The sequence below is a fragment of the Suncus etruscus genome, chromosome 4 (genome assembly GCF_024139225.1).
Source record: "Suncus etruscus isolate mSunEtr1 chromosome 4, mSunEtr1.pri.cur, whole genome shotgun sequence".
NCBI classification, from domain to species: Eukaryota; Metazoa; Chordata; class Mammalia; order Eulipotyphla; family Soricidae; genus Suncus; species Suncus etruscus.
In genome coordinates, this window is record NC_064851.1 from 98,483,230 (window position 1) to 98,510,136 (window position 26,907).

Genomic DNA, 26,907 nt, shown 5'->3' on the forward strand with positions numbered 1-26,907 from the left:
ATAGATTCATGAATGTTAAACTATCCTTGCATTCCTGGGATGAAACCTACTTGATCGTAGTGTATGATCTTCCTGATGATGCATGGGATCCTATTTGTCAGGATTATGTTGAAGATCTTTGCATCTGCATTCATCAGGGATATTGGTCTGTAATATTCTTTATTGGCAGTATCTCTGTTGGGGTTTGGTATCAAGGTGATGTTGGCTTTATAAAAGCTGTTTGGGAGTGCTCCCGTTTTTTCAATTTCATGGAAGAGCCTGGCTAGGATTGGTAGTAGTTCCTCTTCAAAGTTTTGAAAGAATTCACTAGTGAGTCCATCTGTGCCTGGGCTGTTCTTTTTAGGCAGACTTTTGATTACTGTTTCAATTTTCTCAGTAGTTATGGGGGTGTTTAGATATGCTGCATCCTCCTTACTTAACTACAGAAGGTTATAAGTATCCAAGAATTTATCCATTTCTTCTAGGTTTTTATGTTTAATAGCATAGTGTTTTTCAAAGTAATCTCTGATTACTCTTTGGATCTCTGCAATATCTGTCGGGATTCCCCCTTTTTTATTTCTAATATAAGTTATCAGGTTTCTCTCTTTTTCTTTGTGATTTTGCCAATGGTGTATCAATCTTGTATATTTTTTCAATAAACTAACTTCTGCTTTCTTTGATCTTTTATATTGTTTTCTTGGTTTTTACTACATTGATTTCTGCTCTCAGCTTTGTTTTCCTTCTGTCTCCCTATTTTTGGTTCCTTTTGTTGGTCATTTCCTAATTTTATGAGCTGCTTCATTAAGTTATTCAGGTATGCCCCTTCTTCCTTCCTGATGTGTGCTTGCAAAGCTATAAATTTTCCTCTCATGACCATATATATATATATAATAGCCCTCTTTCTTCCATTTTTTTTCAGGGCTAGTATATTTTGTTGGGTTTCTGTCTGGTTGACCTATCAAGTGTAGACAGGGCCATGTTAAGGTCTCCCACAATTATTGTGTTATCATTGATGTCTTCTTTCAGATTTGTCTATAATTATATTAGATAATTTGCTGGTCTCCATTGGGTGCATATATGTTTAGTAGTCTGATTTCTTCTTGTTGCACATATCCCTTTATTAGCACAAATTGTCCATCTTTGTCCCTTACAACTTTTCTGAGTATAAAGTTGATGTCATCAGATATTAATATGGCCACCCAAGCTTTTTTAAGGGTGTTGTTTGCTTGGATGATTTTCCTCCAGCCTTTGATTTTGAGTCTGTTTTTTCTGAGTATTCAGGTGTGTTTCTTGTAGGCAGCAGAAGATTGGGTTCATCTTTTTGAGCCATTTTGCCACTCTGTGTCTTTTAATTGGTGAATTTAGTCTATTGACATTGAGGGAGATGATTGTGATAGGATTTAATGTCATCTTTGTAGATAAGTTTGCTGTGTTTGTTGGTCTATCTTGTCTTAAAGTAGACCATTCAGTTTTTCCTTTAAGGCTGGTTTTGCATCTGTGAAGTTTCTGAGCTGTTACTTATCCATGAAGCTATGTATCCTTCCTTCAAACCTGAACGTGAGTCGGGCTAGGTTCAGTATTCTTGGTGAGCATCCATTTCATTCAGTCTTGACACAATATCCCACCACTCTCTTCTGGCCTTGAGGGTTTCTTGTGACTTGTCTGCTGTAAGTCTTAAGGATGCTCCTTTGAATGTAATTTCCCTTTTTGATCTTGCTGCTTTCAGTATTCTATCTCATCTGTGGGATTTGTCATTGTAATTAGGATGTGTCTTGGAGTGTTTTTCTTTGAGTCTCTTTTAGCCGGTTCTCTTCGGGCATGCAGGATTTGATTGCATGCAGTCTTTAACTCTGGGAGTACCTCTTTGATGATGTCTTTGACAGTTGATTCTTCCTGGGGATATCCTACCTGGGCCTCTGGGACTCCAATGATTCTTATGTTGTTTCTTTTGAGTTTATCAAAGACTACTATTTTCATCTGTTCACATTTATTGAGTACTTTTTCCATTGTCTAATCGTTTGTCTTAGGGTTTTTTTCCAGTTTCTTCTGCTGTATTGCGTTGTTCAGCATCTCATCTTCCAGCACGCTGATTTTGTCCTCAGCTTCTGTTACCCTGCTGGAGAGACCATTCACTGAGTTTCTTCAGTTGAGCTACTTTGTCTCTCAGATCTGTTATTTCAGTTTGGAGTTTTCTGATTTCTGTCTTTGTGGTCTGCTCAAATCAAACTATGCTTTCTTTAGTTCTATGAACATCCTCCATATTTCTATTCTAAACTCCTTATTTGAGAAGTTAATGAGATGATTGGAATTTTTTGGATCATCAGAGCTATCATCTTCATTCTCTGTGCATGGTGTTTGCCTGTGTGGTTTCCCCATTGTCATGCTTGTAGTGTGATTTTTTTCTGCATGTTGTGGTGGGATTCATTGGTTAGAAAAAAAGTTGTGCGGCCTCTAGGGACAGTTTTTTTGGGGGGTGCCCTTCCTAGCCCTCTGAGGAGAGCATGAGGGATTCAGAAAAGAGACACAAGCAAGGGCAACAGGTCCCTTCAAGTTATCACAGTCATCAAGAGCACAGCAGGGAAGAACCTCCACAGACAGAGAAATCAATTCTCTGTCTGGCGACCCCTACAGCAGACCTTACCCACTGGATGTTTCTTGGTTTCTGGGACTGAGCAACTCCAGGGCACAGTTTTTGGGGGTGCCCTTCCGAGCCCTCTGAGGAAGCTTCATGATATAATTTTTCAGTGATAAAAATCCTTTACTCCTATAGCAAGAAAACAAATAAATATAAATAAAAACAAAATAAAAAAATAAGTGAACTATATGGAAATTAAAACATCTCACAATGACAGAAATGATCACTAGAATCAGGGCCAGAGCAATAGCCAGTGGTAGGACGTTTGCCTTGCATGTGGCTGACCCAGGAAGGATTGATCCCCAGATTGATTGTTTGATCTGGTTTTATCCCCAAAGTCCCATATGGTCCCCCTTCCCCAGCCAGTAGCGACTTTTTAGCACATAGCCAGTAGTAGCATAGCTAGGAGTAACCTCTGAGCATAACAGTGTGTGACCCAAAAACCAAAAAACGAAAAAAAAATTACAAAAATGAAAAGTTTTTACTGAATAAGAGAAAATCTTTAGACATCACTCTTCAAGCAAGAAGCTAACTCTGGGCCCGGAGAGATAGCACAGCGTTGTTTGCCTTGCAAGCAGCCAATCCAGGACCTAAAGTGGTTGGTTTGAATCTCGGTGTCCCATATGGTCCCCCGTGCCTGCCAGGAGCTATTTCTGAGCAGACAGCCAGGAGTAACCCCTGAGCACCGCCGGGTGTGACCCAAAAACCAAAAAAAAAAAAAAAAGAAGCTAACTCTAAGACAAAGAATACATGAAGCTCTACACACACACACACACACACACACATGCACACACACATGCACACACACAGATGTATACAAACACAACAATAACAGCCTTATCAAAAATTTGGCAGAAAAGCTGAGCAGAGTCTTCACCAAATAATATTTATAGATGATCTATAAGCACATGAAGAAATTGTACATCACTTGTTCAAGGAAAAGTACATCAGGGAAATGCAAGTCCAAATCACAATGAGCTCTATCACCATGTAATTTGAGAATGGCCTATGTTAAAATTACCGGAAACAACAAATGCAGGTTAGAGTGTGGAGACAAAGAACTTCCATATATTGTTGTTGGAAATCCAAACCAGTGTAATCTCTACGGATATAGAAAAACTATTCCTCAACATATTATTCTGTATGTATAAAATATAAAGTAAAAGATAAAAGTGTTTCTGAAAAGGGATGTCTTTAGAGAAGAAGTTATATTAAAAATAAAGTTCATTTGCATTTTGTGTAAAAATAATTGAAACCAACATAATAAAATGTCAAGCATGTTACTTTTTTGATGAGGCATAAATGGACTTATGTTTTAGCTTTGAGAATATATCTTTTATAATCCTTCAATTCCACTCCTTTTGGATATAAATCTAAAGATAAAAAAAACACCAAGTTAAAAAGACATTTTCACTGCAGTGCCAGTTGCAATAGATAAGATCTGAAAAATAACTAAATTCCCAGAAAAAAAGTCAAGAAGGGGTGGATATAAACACAAGAAAATACTATTTAGTCATAAGACAATATGAAAACTTGAGCGTTGAGACAGTAAGAATGAAACTGGAGAGTGTACATTGAAAAAAATCAGAAATATAAAGACAAATATCAAATAATATTGCTATAATAAACTATCTGAGATAGAGAGAGGAGTGAACAAACAAAACAAATAACAAGCATTAGAGGCTGATGAAGTTACCAGAGGATGGAAGACATTGGGAGAATAAGGGATGATGAGATTCCAAAGGACTATGGTAAAGCAATATTGATATTTGGATGTGGGTATAATGTGGAAACACATATTTAAAGAGCATCAAAATTGTACTCTTGAAATATACAAAGTTGGAAACCAAATTACCTTAAAAATGAATTGAGCTTCAGCAAGTATACTTCTCGTCATCTATACTGAATAGGTATTCTATTCTATGAATATTCTGTTCATCTATTCTGAATTGACATTTGGAAAGAATCCAAATATCCCAGAACAGATAACTGGATTAATGATGCCATATTAATAAATTATGAGAAAATATGAAATAAATGTGCTACTATGTGATTGAATCTGGAGAGTTTTACACTGAGTGAAATAGTCATAAGGAGAAGAAACACAGAATACATAGACAGACATAGTCATAGAATATTCTCCCTCATATATGGTATATAAGGAACATAGTAAACAAATAACTAATGCCCAAGGGCCCTAGAAACTGAGAACTAGTCTTCATATGAAGTTTATCCTGTGTAAAGAAGGGTGAGGTAATTAGGATGGGAAAAGGATGGAAAGAAGTGAACACTCCAGAAGAAGGTTGTGTGTTATGGATGACACAGTGTTGAACAGTATTATAAGCCAAAGTTTCTATAATAAAAGCTAAAGTGCAAGTTCTTCCTTTCTCTCTTTGTCTGCTTCTGTCTGTCTCTCTGTAGGTCTTTTTGTTTTATCTTATCTTATTTTATTTTATTTTTGGAGAAGGTACATCAAACTGTCTCCCTTGTTTATTCCTGGCTTTCTCAAGTGTGACTCCTGGTAGGCTCTGGGAACAATATTAGGTGCCTAGATTGAACAAGGGTTGACGTCATGCAAGGCAAGTACCAAAACTGCTGTAATACCTCTCTGGCCCCTAAACTGCAAGTACTTCCCAAAACTTTTACCAAGAATAGCATTATCAGTTCTTATTTTCTCCATATTGCCTGTCTTATAGAGATAGCATATCATCATAACATTTTTATAACATTTTATAATTTGGATCAGGCTCTAACTTTGGATCTCTTAAATGTGAAATGTCTCAGTAATGTGAGGGTATGTGCTGTTATCACCACCTTTGAGACTTTTGTGTCATTACTTTGGGCTTCCCCAACTTACTCTGGCTGCCTGCATGTGTCTCTGAAATGACAACAACATCACCACTCACTATCAACAATTTCTTTACAAAACTACCTATGTTTAATTCAAATCATGACCATACTATAACCACTAATTTACTTGCTGCACTTTTATTTTTGTTGACTTTCTTTGATTTCCTCTTTAGATTATGCAATTTTGTAAAATGTCAGGTACATTTATAACAGAGACAGGGAAAAATACAATAACATGCTTTGCTGTCCTCTTTAACTTTGTAATATCAGGTTCAAATATCAAGTGCTAATCACCTCTCTCCTTTATATAGAAAGGTTTTACCTTCTAACCAAATTCATACCATGTAGTTGTAATATAATTTTTAATGCTGGGAGTTTCCATTACTACAGTATAACTGTACAATGCAATTAGCAGTTAAAAAAAAACCAAACAAGTGAAGAGCAAGGTATAAACCATGTAAGATGGAGATTTGGGACACAGTTAAATAACAGGAATGAAGGTCCAAAGAGTTTCTTTGATGGTGACCTTTACAGGGGAATGGTTTTTCTTGAGTATGGACCTCTAGAAATAGTTTCAGGACCTCAAATCTGTACATTTTGCTTCATTTCATATTCCAGGGTTGGTTTTGTATTAGAAATACCTATAGATTTAATTTATGTGAGTTCTCCCTCATGTAGCATATAGTCTTTATTTGTTCTTGTGGAAATCAAACAACTAGTACATAAAATTTTATTGATTTTTACTTCAGCCTTCGTAGTATAAATGAACTAGTAATTAGTAACTGATTTATAGTTATAGTTATTACATTTTCTATCACAATAAAAGAAATGTATTGTAGACACAGTGTTTTTATTTGGAGGGGAGGGTTTCAAAACAGCGCTTGGGGACTGGGGACTATTCTTTGTGATACTTTACCATGCTGTGGGGGCCATTTTTTTTTTTTTAGAGCTTTATCCGATTATTCAGGGCCACCATGTCCACAGGTGATACTTGAAGAGCATACATTTCTAGGTACCACACTTGGTCCTAGCTCCTGCAAGGCATATGCTCCAGACCTTTGACTCATATTCCCAGTATCTAGACTCTGTTTAAAGATTTAGAGTCCACAAAATAGTATAGGGGTACTAGTTTCCATTCCTGTCCTCACAAACATAATAGGATGCATCACCTCTCCCAGCCCTTTGGGTGGTTCTGTGTTCTGAGGAGTAAGGTGACAGTGCAAGAGCAAAGTATGGAATTCTCAGATGCTACCTTTGATGCACTGTCCTGATTGGTAAAATACCTCTGTTGGTAGAGCCCCACGTTTTCTGATAAAGGAAGATATTTTCCATTTATAAAAGGTAATGAGTGAAAGAGGTAGAAAGGCAGGAGAGAAAGAGTTCCCATTATTATTTGCTGTTTTCCTTTTCTCCAACATATTATTAGGCATGTTACTGTTTCTATGGGGAATAAATATCCAAATAATTTTCTGAATGTATACGAAAAGTAAAATGCAGCCCAGCAAGCTTAGACCCTGGTGTAATCCACTTAAGGAATTCTTAAGGGATTTCAATATAAATTTCAAGGGATATCGTCTAAATATTTCCGTCCTCTACTGATCAAATCATATAGCAATGCTATAATGTCATTTTTATTTATTAAAACATATATAAAGACCTTGCACACATACATACAATGTAAAGAATAATAATATATAATATCAAGTATAAAAATAAGCATTAAGTGGTCTACTTTGAAAGACCTGGAGAAGAAAGATATGTTGATTTTTAACACCTAGAATAGTATTCCTGACTCATATAATCAACTAAAAAAAACTAGCGTTTGCTGTTCTTTCCTTGTTCGGGTCTACATATTTATGCGAACAATCATTTTCAAGCATGAATCTTATCAAGAGTAAATTGAGAAATCGTCTCATTGATGAGAACCTGGAATAGTGCCTAAAATTAAAAACAACAACATACAAACCTGACTTACTCAAACTATCCAAAGAAATGCAAGGCCAGTGTTCACATTAGTGTTTGTGACTTTGTCAGTCATTGTCAGGATATAATTTTCTCTACATTGTAAGGCAAATTTTATGAAATTTAATGTTATCAATAAATAATATCGTTCTAAAAAAATAAAAAATAATAAAAATGAAAATCAGCATTACTATCATACTTCAAGGACCTTAGGTTTATTCTCCTCAACCATTATTCCAAGGATTTTTTTTTATAAAATTTGTACTTACTGTTTCTTCACTTATCTATGCATGTGTATCTATACACATGTGCACATGTATATGTATGTTTATACATACCCATGTATATGTAGATAGTGCACAGTCTTAAATGAAAATTTACTGGCCTTATAGTTATGTATGAATTAATGCAATCAGAATACAGATTAAAATATTATTTTAATATTATAATATAATACATCGATATATTCTAAATATAATAAATAATAATTAATAATAAAATAATTGATATATATTAACATAATATATTATAATGTTATAATAAAATAATACTGGAATATTGCCAACACTCTAAAGGGATCTATTTTTTCTTTTCCTTTTATTCATTACCAACCCAAAATCAAATAGCATGTTTCCTTTATTTAGCATTGAAACTGGAAAATGCCTTAATGGCCACAAATTCCATTCCTAGTGTTGTCCAGATGTATAGAGCATGATCTTAGCAACTCTGCTCTAAGCACTGAAACTAAAAGATATGACTCTCCCCTTTAATAAGCACAACTAAAATGATTTGCATGCAATAAGGCCAGTACTTTGATCTTTGTGAAAGCACTGTCATGGATAGAGTGTAGCATCTAGAAATCAATACACTTAAGCATGATAATAACAGCCCTCCAAAAAATGTATGAACACCGAAATCAATAGTGTTTTTGACTCATTCTCAGTCAGTGCTTTATTAACAGAGGGAAAGAAAGAAATAAATTAAAAAAAAACATAAAACCATATTACCTATTTTTAAAATTCATGTGAATATATCATTGCAGCATGTACGTTATGTTCCTATCATTAATATTATGATTTTAAGTATATTTATGCTTTTGTAGTTGTTATTGCATTTAGTTGCTGTATCATTTTCTATGATTTATTTTTCTATTCCTTTTATTTTTAATTTTTTTTGGTTTTTTGGGCCACACCCATTTGATGCTCAGGGGTTCCTCTTGGCTAAGTTCAGAAATTGCCCCTGGCTTGGGGGGACCATATGGGACGCCAGGGAATCAAACCGTGGTCCTTCCTTGGCTAGCTCTTGCAAGGCAGACACCTTACCTCTAGCGCCACCTTGCCAGTCCCATTATTTTCCTATTCTATAGCACACAGGCTTGGATTGCTTCCAATCTGGAGTTATTAGAAATGGAGGCTGCTACCATCATCTATGTATTTGCCTTATTGGTAAGCTAATATACTCAGATACTTTTAGACTTACATTAAAAATGTAGAAATTCTGGGTGCTTGGGCGGTGGCACAAGCAGTAGGGTGATTGCTTTGCACATACTAACCTAGAATGGACCACAATTCCGAACCCCAAAGTCCCATTTGGTCCCCCAAGCCAGGAACAATTTCTGAGTGCATACTCAGGAATAACCCCTAAGTGTCACTGGGTGTGGCTCAAAAACAAAAAAAAATTAGAAATTCTGAGTTATTTTATAGGTATGTTTGTCTTCAGTAGTCATTGTCAGTTTTCCTATATAAAGGCAGCAATTAAATTTCCCCTAGGTAGTTTCTTCAAAATCTTCAAAATCAAAATTAAGTTTCCCTTAATTTTAACTATCTGGTAAATTTGCAATGGTATATGTCATAGTGACTTTAGTTTGCATTTTCCTAGAGTTTTCTCTTATTTGAAACACATTTACATATGTTCATTATATATTTGGATGTCCTTGTTTCTAGATTACTGCTTATGTTCTACAATTTATCTTAAAATTTGTTGTTTGTAGTTTACTTAATGATTCACCAGAAGTAACATATTCTGAGTACAGTTCTTTTGTTGAAGCTATATATTTTAAATATTTTCTATCATGACATGTTTCTTTTACTACTCCTTGTTTTACATATATTTATATTTGAAGTATTTTATTTCTTTTTTTTTCCTGAGCAGTGATCTCACATTTATTCAACTCCACTCCTTCTTCCCTAACCCCAATCTGACAGGTTGAATTGACAGAGACATTAACATATGACAGACTACATAAAGCTCAGAGACTAGAGTATGTTACATAGCTAAACAGCAGACACCTTAAAACTATAAAGTCATGACAATTTCCTGTTCTAGTTTTGCCCATACAAAATGTTTTTCTCTATATTAGCCTGGTGCATTTTTGTAGCCAGCAGATAGTTGTCATCTATTCTATTCTTTGCTGCTATATTTTTCTTTCCTGGGTGCATTTTTGTAAACTCTTTGCATTCTAATACCCAAGCTATCTTACCTAGGGGCATAGCCCCTATTTGTGGTTTTTGGTTAAGGAGACCAATTCTCTGAGATCTCTTAAAAGTTTGCGGCTTTTGCTGCCCCTTCATTTGGTGCTTTTATGTTCATTAGAGTTGTCCTTTTGTTCTAAGAAACTCTTTTTTTTATTTTTATTTAAACACTGTGATTACAAACATGACTGTAGTTGGGTTTTAGTCACAAAAAAAAAAAACACCCCCCTTCACCAGTGTAACATTCCCACCACCAATTCACCCCATATCCCTCCACCCATACCCCCTGCCAGTATTTGACACAGGCATTCTACTTCTCTCACTCATTAACATTGTCATGGTAGTTGTTAGTGTTCTAACTGCACTCACTTCTCTTTGAGGTTAGCTTCATATTGTGAGGCAGTGCTTCTGGCCCTCATCTCTAGGCATCTCTAGGCATAATGTATTTTATTTTTCTTAAAGCTCTTAGGTAAGTAAAACTATTCTGTGTGTGTCTCTCTCCCTCTGACTTATTTCACTCAGCATAATAGTTTCCATGTCCATTCATGTATAGAAAAATTTTATGACTTCATCTCTCCTGAAAGTTGCATAATATTCCATTGTGTATATGTACCTCAGTTTCTTTAGCCATTCATCTGTTGATGGGCATATGGGTTGTTTCCAGAGTCTGGCTATTGTAAATAGTGCTGCGATGCATATAAGTGTGAGGAAGGAATTTTTGTATTTTGTTTTTGTGTTCTTAGAGTATATCCCTAGGAGAGATATTGCTGAATCAAATGGGATTGCAATTTCCATTTTTTTGAGGAATCTCCATTTTGTTTTCCATAAGGGCTGGCCTAGGAAGCATTCCCACCAGTAGTGAATGAGAGTTCCTTTCTCCCAGCATCCCCACCAGCACTTATTGTCTTGGTCTTTGTGATGTCTGCCAGTCTCTGTGGCATGAGATTGTACTTCATTATTGTTTTGATTTGCATCTCCCTGATAATTAGTGATGTGGAGCATTTTTTCATGTGCCTTTTGGCCATTTGTGTTCTAAGGAATGTTCTAAATGTTCTTTTTGTTCTAATGAACTCTTAACTGCTTTGTAATGTACATCTCTATCTTTTTTGTTTATTTTTAATAATTTTTATTGTGGCCAAAGTGAATTACAAATCTTTCACAGTGATATTTAAGGTACATAGTGACCATAAATCAGGGCCATTCCCACCACCAGTGTTGTCCTCCCTCCACCTCTGTTCCTAGCATGCATCCCATATCTCCCTCATTTGCTCCCCAGACTGCTAGTGTAACTGATCCCCTCTGTGAATAGCTTTTTGTAGATTGGGTATCGATTCTGTTGTCATTGACTTTGGGTTTGGTGCTTAAATCTGATCATTCTTTTTATTTCCACTCAATGTTCATATGACTGGTCTTGGTGCCATCTATTTCTCACCCCGTCCCTCAGTTTATGAGGCAGAACAAGATGATTAAAGTTATGTGGTTCTGTTGGGAAAAAAAAAAAAAGAAACGAAGAAAGGAAAAGAATCTGTGAGGACTCCATCTAGAGGTTATAAATATCAACTTAAAAAGGGGGGAGAAGGAGAAAAAAAAATAACCAAAAACCAAAACCAGCAACTACAAAAACAACAACACAACAACAACAAAACAACCAAATTATTAACCATGGGAATAAAAAAAAAAGGAAAAAAAGGAAAAAAAAAAGGAAAGTAGGCTGGTGTGACAAGATATTGTGCTTCTTTTTTTCTTTTTTCTTTCTTTGTTTTTGCATAGACACAGTAAGTATTGGGGAAATTAAAAAGGGAATTCCCTTGGCCTAAAGGATACATGGTATCTCCACCCTTGAAGCATACTGTAAGGCTCCATACACTCTCATTTTCACACACCAAGATCTTTGTATGGTGCCAGGAAACTTTCTGCTCATTTGTAGATGATAAAATTTGGCCTCTGTAGCTAGGAATCTTTTTATTTGCACAGGTCATACGACTAAGTCTGAATTCATTTTATTTCTTAGAACACACTTTATTTCTATGTTGAAATTTTAATTGATTGTAAATTCTATGTTTTTGATGTTAAAGTGATTTATTATTAGTTTTTATAAATATTAAATTGGGTTCACAAATCCTAAAGATTTTTCCTTTTGACTTCTAATGTCTGTCAATGCTAATAGAGCAGGTGGGGACTGGGGTGTCATGGTAACTCCTAGATTAGCTCAATGATGTAGACCTAATGAATCAGGATTCTGTCCTGGTGGTGTTCAGGCTCAAAAGTTTTCAGTGTCAGGGCTAAGTCTGGTAATTCTTGCAGGTGTCATGCCATGCTAGAGATTGAACTCAAAGTCTCACACATACTAGGCCTATGTTGCCACTTGAATTTTCTCCAAAGTTATAGAGCATAAAGTGTTTACATCTTTCTGGATTAATGTTTATATGTGTAAGTCTTTTATTTTCTTTTTAAATTTATCCTTATATTTCTTTCAGTGATCTTAGTAGTTGTAATTAGCCTGTTCATTAGTTTCATTTACTCCTGATTTAGTTTTGAAATGCCCTGTAAGTCTAATAATTGGTCTATTTACTAGAATTTTCTTTTATCTCTGTGATTCTATCTCAAGTTATATAAGTTTTTTCATCTTTTCAATAGTTAGCTGTTATTTCATTATTATTTTGCATTATTTTAAAACCTAGGTTATTTTGAACTATATTTTCCTCCCTATAATAACTTTTATTTTATATACTCTTTTTTCTACTTGCTATAGATATAAATTTATATTAATTAATATTTTTCCATATCCTGAAGTAGGTTTATATGGCTATAAAATATTCTTTAATATCTTAGTACCACTTAGGTAAAATCATGAATTTCTGATAATTTGTATCAGTGTTTTGTTTCCAGGTATTTTTTAAAATCTTCTTACTGATACATTTTAAGCCTCATTTAATAGCCCCAAAGTTTTACAATTTGTAATCAAAAAAGATATTTTATTATATTTTTTCATATATTTCTTAATACATATTTTGTATCTCAACATGTGCTCTATTCTCAACAATGTCGCATCTCTACTCAAAAAATGACACTCAACTTAAATAAAGAGGTAAAGAACCTATACAAAGAAAACAACAAAAACCAACTTCAAGAAATAAGACGATACAAGGAAATGGAGACACATATCCTGTACATGGATTGGGAGGATTACCATCATTAAAATGTCAATACTCCCCAAAGCTTTGTACAGTTTAATGCAATTCCTCTAAGGATACCCATGACATTCTTCAAAGTAGTGCATCAAACACTCCTGAAATTCATTTGGAACAATAAACACCCAGGAATAGCATTGGCAACCCTTAGGGAAAAAAAGATAGAAGGCATCACATTCACCAACTTTAAATTGTATTACAAAGCAACAGTCATTAAAATAGCATGGTATTGAATAAAGACAGACCCTCAGATCAATGAAATTGACTTGAGTATTCAGAGAATGTTCCCCAGACATACAATCAATTAATCTTTGATCAAGGGGCAAGAAGTGCAAAATGGAATATGGAAAGCATCTTCAACAAGTGGTACTGGGAAAACTGGTCAGCAACATGCAGAAAAGGCAAGCTTAGACCTCCATCTAACACCATGCACAAAGGTAAAATCCAAACAGATTAAAGACCTTGATATCAGATCCGAAACCATAAGGTATATAGAAGAACACATAGGTAAATTATTCTATGACATTGAGACTAAATGTCTCTTCAAGGAGGAAACATCAATCTCCAAACAAGTGGAAGCAGAGACAAATAGATGAGTCTGTATATTAAGATGAGAAGAATGCTTCTGCACCTCAAAGTAAATAGTGACTAGGATACAAAAGCAACCCAAAAAATGGAACTATTTACCCTAAACCCATCAGAAAAGGGACTAATATAAAAATATACAAGGTATTGACAGAACTTAACAAGAAGAAAACATCTAACCCCATCAAAAAATGGGGAGAAGAAATAAACAGACACTTCCTCAAAGAAGAAATACAAATGGCCAAGAGACACATTAAAAAAATGTTCCACAACACTAATCATAAGGGAGATGCAAATCAAAACAACAATGAGGTACCATCTCATACCACAGATACTGGCATGCATTATACAGAACAAAATCAATCAGTGCTGGCTGGGATGTGGGGAGAAAGGAATTTTCATTCACTGCTGGTGGGAATGCCTTCTAGTCCAGCCTTTATGAAAAACAATATGGAGATTCCTCAAAAAACTGGAAATTGAGCTCCCATTTGATCCAGCTATATTACTACGAGGGATATATCCTAGGAACACAAAAACAAAATACAAAAACCCCTCTATATTTCTATATTCATTGCAGTGCTATTTACAATAGCCCAAAATTTTCCTATACATGAACATTGAAACTAATATGCCAAATAAGTCAGAGGGAGAGATAAACACAGAATAGTCTCACTCACCTATAGGATTTAAGAAAAATAAAAGACATTATTGTAATAATGCTCATAGACAAAAGAGATGAGGGCCAGAAGGACCAGTTCATAATATGAAACTTACCACAAAGAGTGGTGAATGCAGTTAGAGAAATAGCTAAACTAACAATTATCATGACATTCTGAGAGAAGTAGAATGTCTGTCTTGAATACAGACAGGAAGCGGGAGAGGAGGAAGACAGGGACATTGATGGTGGGAATTTTGCTCTGATGAAGGGGAATGTAATTTTTATTACTGAAACCCAACTACAGACATGTTTGTAATCATGGTGCTAAATAAAGATTAAAAAAAAAAAGAATTTCTAGAGTAAGAAAGGAGTTATAGCACAGCAATAGGACATTTGCCTTAAGGTGGCCAACCTGAACCAAACCAGGTTCAATCCCCAGCTTCCCCTAAGTTCCCCCGTCTGCCAGGAGCAATTTCTGAGGACAAGAGGCAGGAGTAACCCCTTTTAAGATTCTCTTTATCCTTGATTTCTTGTCTCTATTTAATTGTAATGTGTGTTTGTATACATCTATTTAGGCTAACTTAGGAACTCTTTGAGCTTCCTGGATATACTTTCATGTTTCCATACCCATTTTGGGGGAAGTTCTCATGTAATTTGGGGGGGGGGTGTTCGGGCCACACCCGTTTGATGCTCAGGGGTTACTCCTGGTTAAGCGCTCAGAAATTGCCCCTGGCTTGGGGGGACCATATGGGACACCGGGGAATCGAACCGTGGTCACGATCTTTTCTTGGCTAGCGCTTGCAAGGCAGACACCTTACCTCTAATGCCACCTTGCCGGCCCCTCATGTAATTTTTCAAATAAACTTTTTTTATCCCTTCATACATTTTCCTCTTGGAAATCTGATAATGCAAATATTTTTGCTCTTGTTTAATTAGATAAATACTTCATTATCTTCATTTTTATTTTTTTAATACTACTGGATGCTTTCTACTCTTCTTTCAGCTTCTAAAATTGACCTTCACCAAGCTTACTATTGAGTCTCTTTATTGTATTTTCATTTCTAAATTTTAACTGTCACATGCATTTACTTTACTTTATCTATTTAAACTTTTTCTGTGTCTTCTTGTGTGCCTGTGTTGAAGCTCTCATTTTGTTTATTCAATGTTCTTTCTATTTCAATGATCATCATTATAATTACTTCCTCAATGTTTTCTTTAGATATTTTATTTATTTATGTTGCATTCACATAGTCCTCAGAGTTTTTTTTTGGTTCACCAGTAAGGATAAATTTCTGTCTCTTTATTATTTTTGGCAATGTGCTTATTTTTATGGATTAAATCTAAAAAGTATACCTCCCTAAATCAATAATCTTATGCTGAAATTCAAGATTGTCAAGTTTTGACTTTGAGTGTTTGCATTGGATACTTACATTTTGTTGTTTCATAGAATTAAATTCCCTATACACACTAAAGTAGTGAGCAGTTTAGCCTTAGGTGATGTCCTAAGAACCCAGCCTGAAGGTTAAAGTCAGGAATATGGGAATTGAAGATATTTCTAATATAAAGTATCAATGTCACAAAAAAAACTCTGGGTATTGTAGTGGATTGAGTGTATCTGAGAATAATTTAACCCAATTGAGCTATGCAAACACCTGGAGAAAAACCCTAATACCACATACCGAGAAAAATTACTTGAAGAAGACATAGAATTGATCACTTGCTAAATTTTGTTCACTAAAATTCAAAGAACAATGGAGGAACAAAATGAGACCTTAATCAAGGATTGAGAAATGATGAGAGAAGCTCATAGAAATATCATAACTAAAGAATTTGTTAATTGAAATATAAAGTTCAATAGAACTCAATAATAGTCTTGATATAATCCAAGGTCAACAGAAAAAGCTGAGCAATAGAACAGAGGACAACAAGTATCTAAGATTTTTATACTTTTTGTACTTTAATAAGACCTGAAGAATTTGAATGATTTTTATTTTTATGCTGTTATTTATTAAGAATATAGATCAAACACTATATAGAATAAGAAAATATTAAAAACTTCCCACAACCAAATATAAAGCCTCATGTGCGAAATTTCACCATAGATCTGAAAAAATAGCAAGAAAATGTTAAATTTGTATATCACAAGGACCAGAGTAATAATACAGAGGTAGGGTACTAGTTTTGTACACTGCTGACTGGAGTTCAATTCCCAGCAACCATGATGGTTTTCCATCACTGTCAGAACTGATCCCTGAGTGCAGAGTCATTCGTAAGCCCTGCGCATGCCAATTCGGCCTTAAAATATACAAACAAAAACAAACAAAAAAAATGAGAGTAACATTAGTACAAGGGAGTTACAGGAATGAGACTTAGACTGCCCTTTCAGTTTAAGTAGCTTTCTAGTAACCAAAAATTATTGTGTATATTACTTCTATTTCTTTGAAATGCTTACCAAAGTAAGATTTTATAATAAGTGATTACTACAGTTATGCATGTATTTATGCATATAGTATGCCAACTACTTTTATACTAAAACATTTCTTTTTTTGTTTTTGTTTTGTTTTGTCTTACTTTTGTTTTGTTTGATTTTTGATCATGCTCAGCAGTGCTCAGGAGTTACTCCTGGCTCTACACTCAGAAATCACTCCTGGCAGGCTCCAGGGACCATGTGGGATTCCAACCACTGTCATGCATGCAAGGCAAACACCCTATTTCCATGCTATCTCTCTGGCCCCTAAAACATTTCTTGAAGTAGATCAAATGTATAATTTTGGGTCATTTCTAGTCCCATCATTTCAAAGACCCAATCAGTAATCTTTTCTCAATTACTAAGTATGATGAAAATAGACTTATATGGTGACTCCTGAAACGATGACTATTTCATCATCGTACAAAATAGCAAATGTAGAAGAAAGGATGAATTAGGTTCTCTAAAAGTTACATTGTATCAATATTATATATATATATATATATATATATATATATATATATATATATAAATGATGCATGTCAGGTACATTGGTAGGTATCAATGCGTCTCAAAAATTTAAGGAAAATACACAGCATATTAAATAAAATTAATTGTTAGGGTTAAAGAACTAAATTGAAAGGAGACAGGAGAAATGATAGGACTGAGTGTTTGTGCTGAAATTGTATGATCAAGCTTGACCTTCTAGGAAATACATTTGAATGAAACCAGAAGGTGATAAGGAGATGACTTGTGTTATTATCCAACTACAGGTAATTAGGAGTGTAAAGAAATTGCAAGGATTTACACAATATTTGATTCTAGCCCTTCTGGTGAATAATAGGAAGTAGGGTGTTGCCTTGGAAGTTTGTGGTAAAGAAAGAAAACATAGGAAGAAACAGGAACACATGGTGTAAGACTTTGTATATCACTTGAGGAATTTGACTTATGAATAAGATATAAAAAAGCTGTGGCATAAAAGAATCATCTTATTAAAATAGCTTATAAGAATAAGCTGTTCTTATTAAAAGAATATCTTAGTTGTTAGCTGTTGAGAATAGCTTAATTGTTAGTACGGTTAGTGACGGGGAGAACTATTACTAGATAACAAAAGGTTCCAAGAGAGACCTCAGGAGTTTGGACAAATGTAAATGTGAGAACTGTAAGAAGTAATAATATAGTGGAAATATTTTGATGGGAAAATTGAAACAATGGAATATTAAATGAAGTATTACAATTTGTAGACATTTGCATCTGGTTTTTGATTCTTCTTTCCATAGTTTTAGATGTTCTCGTTCTTTTTGCTGTTACTTGAACCTTAAGCCTCTGAATATTAGTACAGTACTATTAACGTAGACTTTTGTCTTAAGGAAAACACCTCGTTAGTAAAATCCTGATTATAAAAGAACAGTATATCTAAACTAAGTATTTTCATTTCTTCCTTCTACAATTCAGTTTGTCCTTCTTATAATAATATACAGAGACAATAGAAATGAGGGTCAAGGGGATAGAGATCCATGGTAAGAAGCTTGCCTCAAATAGCAGGGGAATGCAGTTAGAGCAGAGCAGCGACCACTATGACAAGGATAGTTGGAAATGACCACTTTAGACAAGAACTGGGTGTTGAAAGGAGAGAAAGTGGTATGCAATATACTTCTGCAGTAACTATTTTGCAAGCCACGGTATGTAAAAGGAAAAAAAAAAAAGAAGAGAGGAGGAAGAAAAATGTCAACCACAGAAGCAGATAGGAGAGAAAGCAGAGGAGAGGGTGGGAGGGAAAACAGGGATATTGGTGGTAGGAAATGTGCACTGTTGAAGGGTGTTGTCTATTACATGACTGAAACTCAACCATGACAATTTTGTAATTGTGGAAAAAAAATAACTTATGAATCCCTTATAAACCATGGTATTTAAATAGAGTAATTTTTAAAAATTAAAAAGAAAATTATTAGTCTTAGCAGCATCTCTGCATCTCTGCAGTCTGACTATCCTGTAGAATGTTATCATTGCACTCAAAATTTTCATTCCTTGACTAGGAATAAAAACTGTGCTTATTTTGATACAGGTAATATTTTTGTACTTAGTAGGAAAAATTTACTAATTACATTAAAAAACATTTTAACTTATTTAAACTTATATTTAAACTTAAATATTTAACTTATTTAAATAGTTTAAATTAATATTTATACTAATTAGTTATTATGATTGTTTATAAGTAATTAATATTTAACTTAAATATTTAACTTATTTAAACATTTTAACTTATTTGATCAGAAATATAGGTATTTCACAATTTAACAATACATAGAACACTCACAATTAAATTAATTACAAAGTGTTTTTTAAAAAACCCTCCCAAACCTCCCAAGTTATTCCATATATTAAATATAAAGTTTACTATCAATACAACAGAAATTATCATATAGATACAGGCTTATATTGGGTGAGAAATATTACATCGTATTTGTATCATTTGTAATATCAATATTAATTATTTTTATCCAAACTAAAATACGCATTTTCTTGATTTTCTAATCAGACTTATGGTATATTTACTAGTAGTATAAATTTCTTACATTAAATAAAAAACAGAATTGTGTTAATATAAAATAATAATTTATGCTGTATAAACTCTACTAGTTCAAATAAATCAGTTTACCAAGGTTTTGGGGTTGAGAAAAAAAATGTTCTATGGACTTCAATAATCAAATGTTAGGAAATAAAATTGGAATTTTTTCTTTTTTTATTTGTTTGAGTCTCAATAATGGTCAGGAGGATCAGGGCTATTTCCTGTCATATTTGACCAATATGATCTCAAATATATGATGTTGATAGGACCGAGAAATACTGGAGGTCACCTGGACCACTATTGATGATCACCAAGGGTCTTTTGATATGCCCAAAGACTTGAAAAGAGGCATATTTCCAGGGGGGTCAAAATGCTGTCTGTCCTAGACTAGCGCAGGCAAGGCAGATGCCTTACCGCTTGTGCCACCACTCCGGCCCCAATACATGTGCTCTTATTCTTTTTTCTTTATATATTTATCCTTCCATCTTTATTTTTTTATCAGTTGTAAAATGTATTTTATAATAGGCTCTATGGATCTTTAGAATTTTTTATTAGAAAAATTATACTTATGAAGGACTCACAAATACAATTTTCCAGAGTCATTAGGTAAATTTAATTAATTATTCTTAAGTTAACTTAGGGACCCTGAAATTTTCTTTAAAAAAAAAAAAAAGACATCATTAGGTAGGATAATTCTTACCTCTTCCTCTTCCTCATAAGGAGGGCAGCGAGAAAAATGATGAGCGGAGCCCGCATGAAGCGTGATTAGCGCCTCCTGGCGGTCGAGTCCTGCAATACCCTGATTGCTCCTATCTGATTCGGAGGGAAAAAAAGACAATTGAAACAAAAGTAAAACATCCCAGAAAATTTGAAAACTGAAACTAAAATGCAGCAATGCCATACAGAGTGATTGAGAACATTTGGGTACTAGGTGGAAGGATCTATTTCCACTTATAAAAATAGTATTTTAGTATAGGAAGAGTATTTAGTATAGAATATTTTTACTGGACAGAAAAATTTTTTTTTACTGGACAGAAAATACTTTTCTGCTGACATTTTTCTAATGATTTGTTGCCTTCATACACTTTTTTGGTATTAAAACAATGAACAAATTTTAATTATATAAAATAATTATACTATAACAGTTTTTTAATGCCTGACATGTGTACAAAACCTAAAGCTTGATGCTAAATTACTGCATAATTTTAATGAAGTAGCTTCTCTATTTATTTTATTAGAGGCAAAATAAGATCACCTCTGTATATTTAATGTGAATACATAAATTACAAAATACTTTTCTACAATTCTAATAAACATTCTTTCAAAGAGTGACTAAATAGATAGTTCATAACATTTTAAAACAAATTATTATATCTTTGGTTATACTGAGGTGAAGTTACACATTCTAGCTGATAGAGGATACATAGAAAACTGGAAATTCATGACTTAATTAAGACTCAAATACACATCTGGTAATTTTAGAACAAATTAGAAATGCTAAGTCAAACATATTACCATAACTCCAAAAAATAAGATAAAAAACTAAATAATTTTTAAACACTCATAAATAATTATTTTAAAGTGGTTTTAAATAAATCACTAAATAATTCTTAACAACTAAAATATTGTCTAAATTTCCATCAAATTTTTTACTAATTTAATCAAAACCAGAAATATAAAATTCATTTATATTTTTCTATTCTTGGCAATAGAAATAATAAACATAAAAACACAATACTGGGGCTGAAGCAATAGCACAGCAGTAAGGCTTCTCATGCAGCCAACACAGGACCAACACCAGTTCGAATTATGGCATCCATATGGTTCCCTGAGCGGGCGCCTGCCAAGAGGAACTTCTGAGCGTAGAGATAAGAGGACTCCTGATCACCACCAGGTATGACCCCAAAATCAAAAAATATATAAAATTTTGAAAAATATAATACAAACACACTTTGGCACAGCAAAATATACTTTGTAAATTCCATATCAAATGTTTTAATATAAATCTTTATTTAAGCACCATGATTACAAACACATTTGTACTTGGGTTTCAGTCAATAACAGAATATCCTCCTTCACCAATTCAACATTCCCACCACCAATGCTCCGCTCGGCCTGTATCTCAGCAGGTATTCTACTTCTCTCATTCTTTAACATCAAATGTTTCTCTTAAAGTTTTATCTGTTCAAACACTCAAAGATATTTTCTCCTGCAGTGCCCAGTCAAGCTTCTTCTCAAATCTTGTGGGAATATTTGTTTTTCAGCAAAAAGCTATATTACATTTTCATTGCAACTTTTGATGGTTAGTCAGACATTATTTTTGAGATCTTTCAGTTTTCATAATTTCTACAAATCAAAAATGGGAAGGGTCCATCACATATATGTATGGAAACAACCAGAAGGAATAGTCTCCTTTTTGCATATTGTTTAAAATGCAGTTATTGTACACATGCTTTTTGAGAACACATTGAAAGTAAAAGGAGAAAATACAATAAAAGTAAATTATTTGGAAACAGATTATACATTTTACTAATTAATAAATAATGCATTAAATTTTATTTTAGAGTTTGAAAATTGCTTATTTTAGTTTGTTTTTATTAAAACACTTCTATAGTCGATAACTAATAGGATCAAAACACTCAATAGCATTGAAGTTAAGAGAATTGCATGGTAATCACACAACAGGGGCCTAAAGCTTTGTTGTGTTCTGAAATGTATCTGATTGCTGACCCAATAACAGTTGTGGCATAACAACTATCAAACAAAGCCTAATCTAGTGGAGATCTATAACAGTGAAGAAAAAGAATATTCAAACATGTTGAACAAAAAATAACAGGTCTCAACACAACTTGTGAGTCTAAAATTTCTAATGAATGGATACACAGACTTGGCATCAACCCAACAGTCTATCAAACACTAAAGTAAAGTAAACTATGTTGCAAAGAGGAATTTTTACAGTGCTCAGGAAAAACACTTTAACTCCCTTCCATTATGGCTTTATGAAGCATAGTTGAAAGCAAAATAAAGCTGAAAAAGTACTATATTGCTTAAGAGATACAGAAAACTAGCCTTCCTCCATATATGCATCCTCCATATATATGCTTATACACAATGCATGCCACCATTGTAGTTATCTGTGAAGTTCTAGATACAATGTAGACAGACCTTGCCCCTGACCACTTACTTTACTATGAATTCTGTCTTTTTTTTTTCTTCCTTCCACTTCCCCCCTCACTTCTTTCTTCCTTATTTCCTACTCTTCAATCTCTTCTCTGCCTCTTTCCTTTTATCTCATTCTCTTCCCTTTTCTTCTCCCTTTCTCTCTTTCCTCTTCCCTCTTCCACCCTCTCATCTTTTCATTCCCCTTTCTCTTAGCATGCCAGTTACAAAACTTTAAGGAAATTACCTAACTTTATGTGTCTCATTTCCACATCTTTAAATATAAAAAAGAGGAATGGGTAGAACAATAAAGATTAGCTTTATAGGCTTTGTCAAAGTTAGATGATTAAATGTAAAGAGTTTTACTTTTTTTGCAATAAATTTATTGTCTCATCAGTGGTATCGTGGTTATTTTTATTATATGTGTAAAGAATAAAAGACAAAATGTAACTAGGAATAAAATGAGATGTCAAAGGAGAAAGAAGTAGAATTTCTTCAGACAACATGTTAATTTCTCCAACATATAAAATTTATTTTCTTCCACCAGTATCTTTCATCCAGTACTTAATGAAACTGACAGTTAGAGGAACGACTGGGGAAATGGGTCTCAGAATTGGGAATATTAGCAACTGATGAAAGATAGTGTAGATATATGCTCTTGTTTATATTTCATTCTCAAAATTATCCACTTCTACCCAACAGCTGCCTTTGAAATTTTAAGCCTACCTTACATCACAAACAGATATAAAACTACACACTACAGAGTATGCATTATAGATGAAAAAACACAGAATTTTTAGGCAGCATGCCCAGACTTAATTCCCAGTTCTATCACCTACTATCTTTGTAACTTTAGCTGTAAAAAAGAAATAGCAATAGTATTTCTCCCTCACAGCATTGCTTTGGAAGAAGGGAGAGATCTAAACAAGACGAATGATATTTGTAGTAAAGAGAATTAATCTGAAAATATAGGTTCCTGATTCTAACACTTATTAAGAATCTTGAAGAGTCTCTGATAGAGATTAATAGTGAATAAGTTTGGATAAAAATAATTATATCATAGGGTTGAGGATATAGCAAATGATATATAATGGACCTGAAAGTGCTTTAAACATGTAAAATTCTTTTTTTTTTTTTTGGTGGGGAAGTTGGTTTTGGGGCCACAACCAGGTGGCACTCAGGTCTTACTCCTGGCTCTATGCTCAGAACTCACTCCAGACAGACTCAGGGAACCATATGAGATGCCATATGTTTTCCCCATATAAGGCAAACATCCTACCTCTGTGCTATTGCTCTGGCCTTTAAAATGTAAAATTCTACAGAAAAATTTCTGAATTTCGACATCTCATATTTTCATAATATTGTTATGATTGTACTTTGAAATTTCAGTCAGCTATCTTCACAGTTAACAGTCCCACTATCCCATGGATTTAAGGTGGTTCATTGTTAAGCAGGATAAAAGGAAAGTGAGGAAATTAGAATAGCTGATTTTATTACCCCAATATAAAATAATAACATTTAAATCATCTTATTTTCAAAAAGAAATAACACAACTGCTAAGTTGTTTTCCCTATTTGACCTGTTTAGCCCAATATTCCATCAAAAGCAGAAATGTTCCAAAGTCTAAATTACAGCTATGCTTTAGTACAGTGCTTCTACTTCTTTTCAACCTTGTTCTTCCAGTTTTGTTACCTTCCTTTGACATACTATCATTATTAGTTAGCCTGCTAGTCTCATGTAATAGACCCCATTTTTTAAAAATTTTACCTATGACACTTGGAAGATCTTTAAGAACCACTGGCGACTATATGGCACCTGTTGAGAAATGCTGCTCTATATTCAACTCAAATGACAAAACAGATTTCATGCCATTTAGAAACTGATGCATTAAATTGCAAGAAATTTTAATATGTTTTATTCTGATAATTCTTTGGTATTTAAACTCAACTTAATCTAAGATCACCATCCCTTGTCATTCATCAACCATTACATCTGGAAATGTCACAAACCTAAGAGCATGTTCAGGATCACACTCAGTGATGGTCAGGAGGTTGTGTCACTGTACTGTCTGCTCCCTAACCACCACACTCTCTGTCTGCTCCTATAAAAATTCCCAAAACAGAATTATACCTTCCCTCAAATAAGCAATGTCAAAATTAATTTCTATTTAATGAGAATTTATGAATGAATGTGAATGTTTTCATAAAACTTAATATGTACATTGAAATTTAGAAAATTTTCACTTGTCATGAGGTATCCCCCATAGTTTTATTTTTCCTCAAACATTTTCAAAAGAAGAAACAAACTCTTATCTCCTGGGCTGTTCAAAAACAGGTAATGGGGAAAAATCAACCCAGTGTCAAGTAGCAAATAATGCTCTATAAAACAGAACGAGCTGTGCTCAGGGCTTCTGTCTGAGCTGTGGAGTCTTTCCCAGCAGAAATTGGAGACCAGATGTAATGATAGGGACTGAATCAAGTTCACCTGACTACAAAGCAAACACCTTAACCATATACTGTCTCACTCATCCCAAAATATTTATCTTTAAACTAATTATTAATAACTAATGAATATAGCTTATGGAATTGCTGAAATATATTTTAAGGTTATTGTTATGTTTTTTTATTTTTTTGCTTCATTATCATAATAAATTGAATTTGTGAAGAGAAAACCAAAATTTGTTTAAAGTAATAAAAAATAGTCATCCAGGAACAAGAAAAAATGATAAGAAGAATTGGGTATAACTTTAAAAATTGCAAGCTAGGAATTTATTTAGGAGAACTACTATGTAATTTAATTGAGTTATAAGGCCTATTAAGATGTAACTTTTATTCTCTGAAAAATAAATTTATATAGTATTAGAGATCAGTGATTTGCACATGATTTCATAAAAGTCAAAGAAATAGGTTACCAAATGGTGTGTTCCTTGATCTCTTATTAAGACAGCATTAGTGGTTTGAAGAAAATAATAGTATTATATGAAGAAATATGTACTACTATAAGTTGGGACCCCTGGGTATAACTTATCTTTATATCTAGTCTTAGTCTCAGTTGTTATGCTTTGAACAGTGATTTCTCATTTTATTAAAATTTTATCAATATCTCTTCAAATTAATTGTTAGTTTTATGACTCAGAAAATAAAAATGTGATTTAAAAAATAAATATATATTCCCTCCTTAATTGACTTGTTAATTATAACCATTTTATTGAAGTTGTGATCATTCTTGACTTAAAATAATTAATTCCATTTATTTGATATCTCATAACTTTTTCCTTACTTTGCTGCCATGCCGAATATCTAATTCACCAAATAATATTTTGAAATTAGAAGCAAATATAAATTGATAATTTTCTTTCAGAGAAATACATTTTATGAGTAAACTCAAATGACATTTCGGGTTCTGACAGATCTAAAGCTATCAGCAATTAATTTATGAATTTTTCTTTTATTTTTATTTTGGACCACACCCAGTGACGCTCAGGAGTTACTCCTGTCTATGCTCTCAGAAATTGCTCCTGGCTTGGGGAACTATATAAGATGCCAGGGATAGAACCCAGGTCCAGGGCCCGGAGAGATAGCACAGCGGTGTTTGCCTTGCAAGCAGCCGATCCAGGACCAAAGGTGGTTGGTTCGAATCCCGGTGTCCCATATGGTCCCCTTGCCTGCCAGGAGCTATTTCTGAACAGACAGCCAGGAGTAACCCTTGAGCACCACCGGGTGTGGCCCAAAAACCAAAAACAACAACAAAAAAAACCCAGGTCCACCCTGGGTCAGCAAATGCCCTACCGCTGCACCATCGCTCCAGCCCCAACTTTAGGATTTTTCTAAGAGAAATTACTAGCAAGAAGAGTAAGAACTTCTTTCATTTCCAGAAAGTATTGTGGATACTATTAGAACTATAATATGAATAGAGACTAGAAACAGCTTTAAACAGTTTATCTTGTGGATCATTTTTGGTCTCAGACTCCTAATTCTTGAAAATTGAATTGTATACTTTTTTAAATCTTATAATAACATACCTTTATAAATGAACACGAGGCACAACTATTATTATGCTGCAGCAATACATATGAGCATATTAAAATATATTGACTGAATCCTATAAACATAGTAATTTTCTAGTGATTATGCCAGTATATTACACAATTTCATGTGAGCCAGATTTTTAAAAAAACATTTAATTTGGAGCAATTTGCAATAGTGCTCATAAAGCTGTTGATATTAAGGATTAATGCATACAACATCCCAATACCACATACTCACCAGAATGTCCATTCCCCTTAGCTATTGTCAAAGGCCCCCCTCACCTACCTGCTAATAAGGTCAGTTTCATAGATCAGTTTACATGATCTGTTGTTGCCTTTGCTTATATTATTCCC

At 33.8% G+C, this 26,907-nt stretch overlaps 1 protein-coding gene and 1 non-coding gene across 2 annotated transcripts in view; one reads left to right on the forward strand and one right to left on the reverse strand.

Annotated features, from left to right (window-relative positions):
* Positions 1 to 3,960: 3,960 nt before the first annotated feature.
* Positions 3,961 to 26,907, reverse strand: part of THEMIS (thymocyte selection associated) — a 289,446-nt gene continuing 266,499 nt past the window's right edge. Inside the window, 2 exon segments of the mRNA XM_049772621.1 lie at positions 3,961 to 3,987; positions 20,068 to 20,180. Of these exon segments, the coding sequence (XP_049628578.1) occupies positions 3,961 to 3,987; positions 20,068 to 20,180 (140 nt within the window).
* LOC126007686 (U8 small nucleolar RNA) lies at positions 20,045 to 20,185 on the forward strand. The gene has a single exon (XR_007495188.1). It is a non-coding gene; the product is annotated as a U8 small nucleolar RNA (small nucleolar RNA).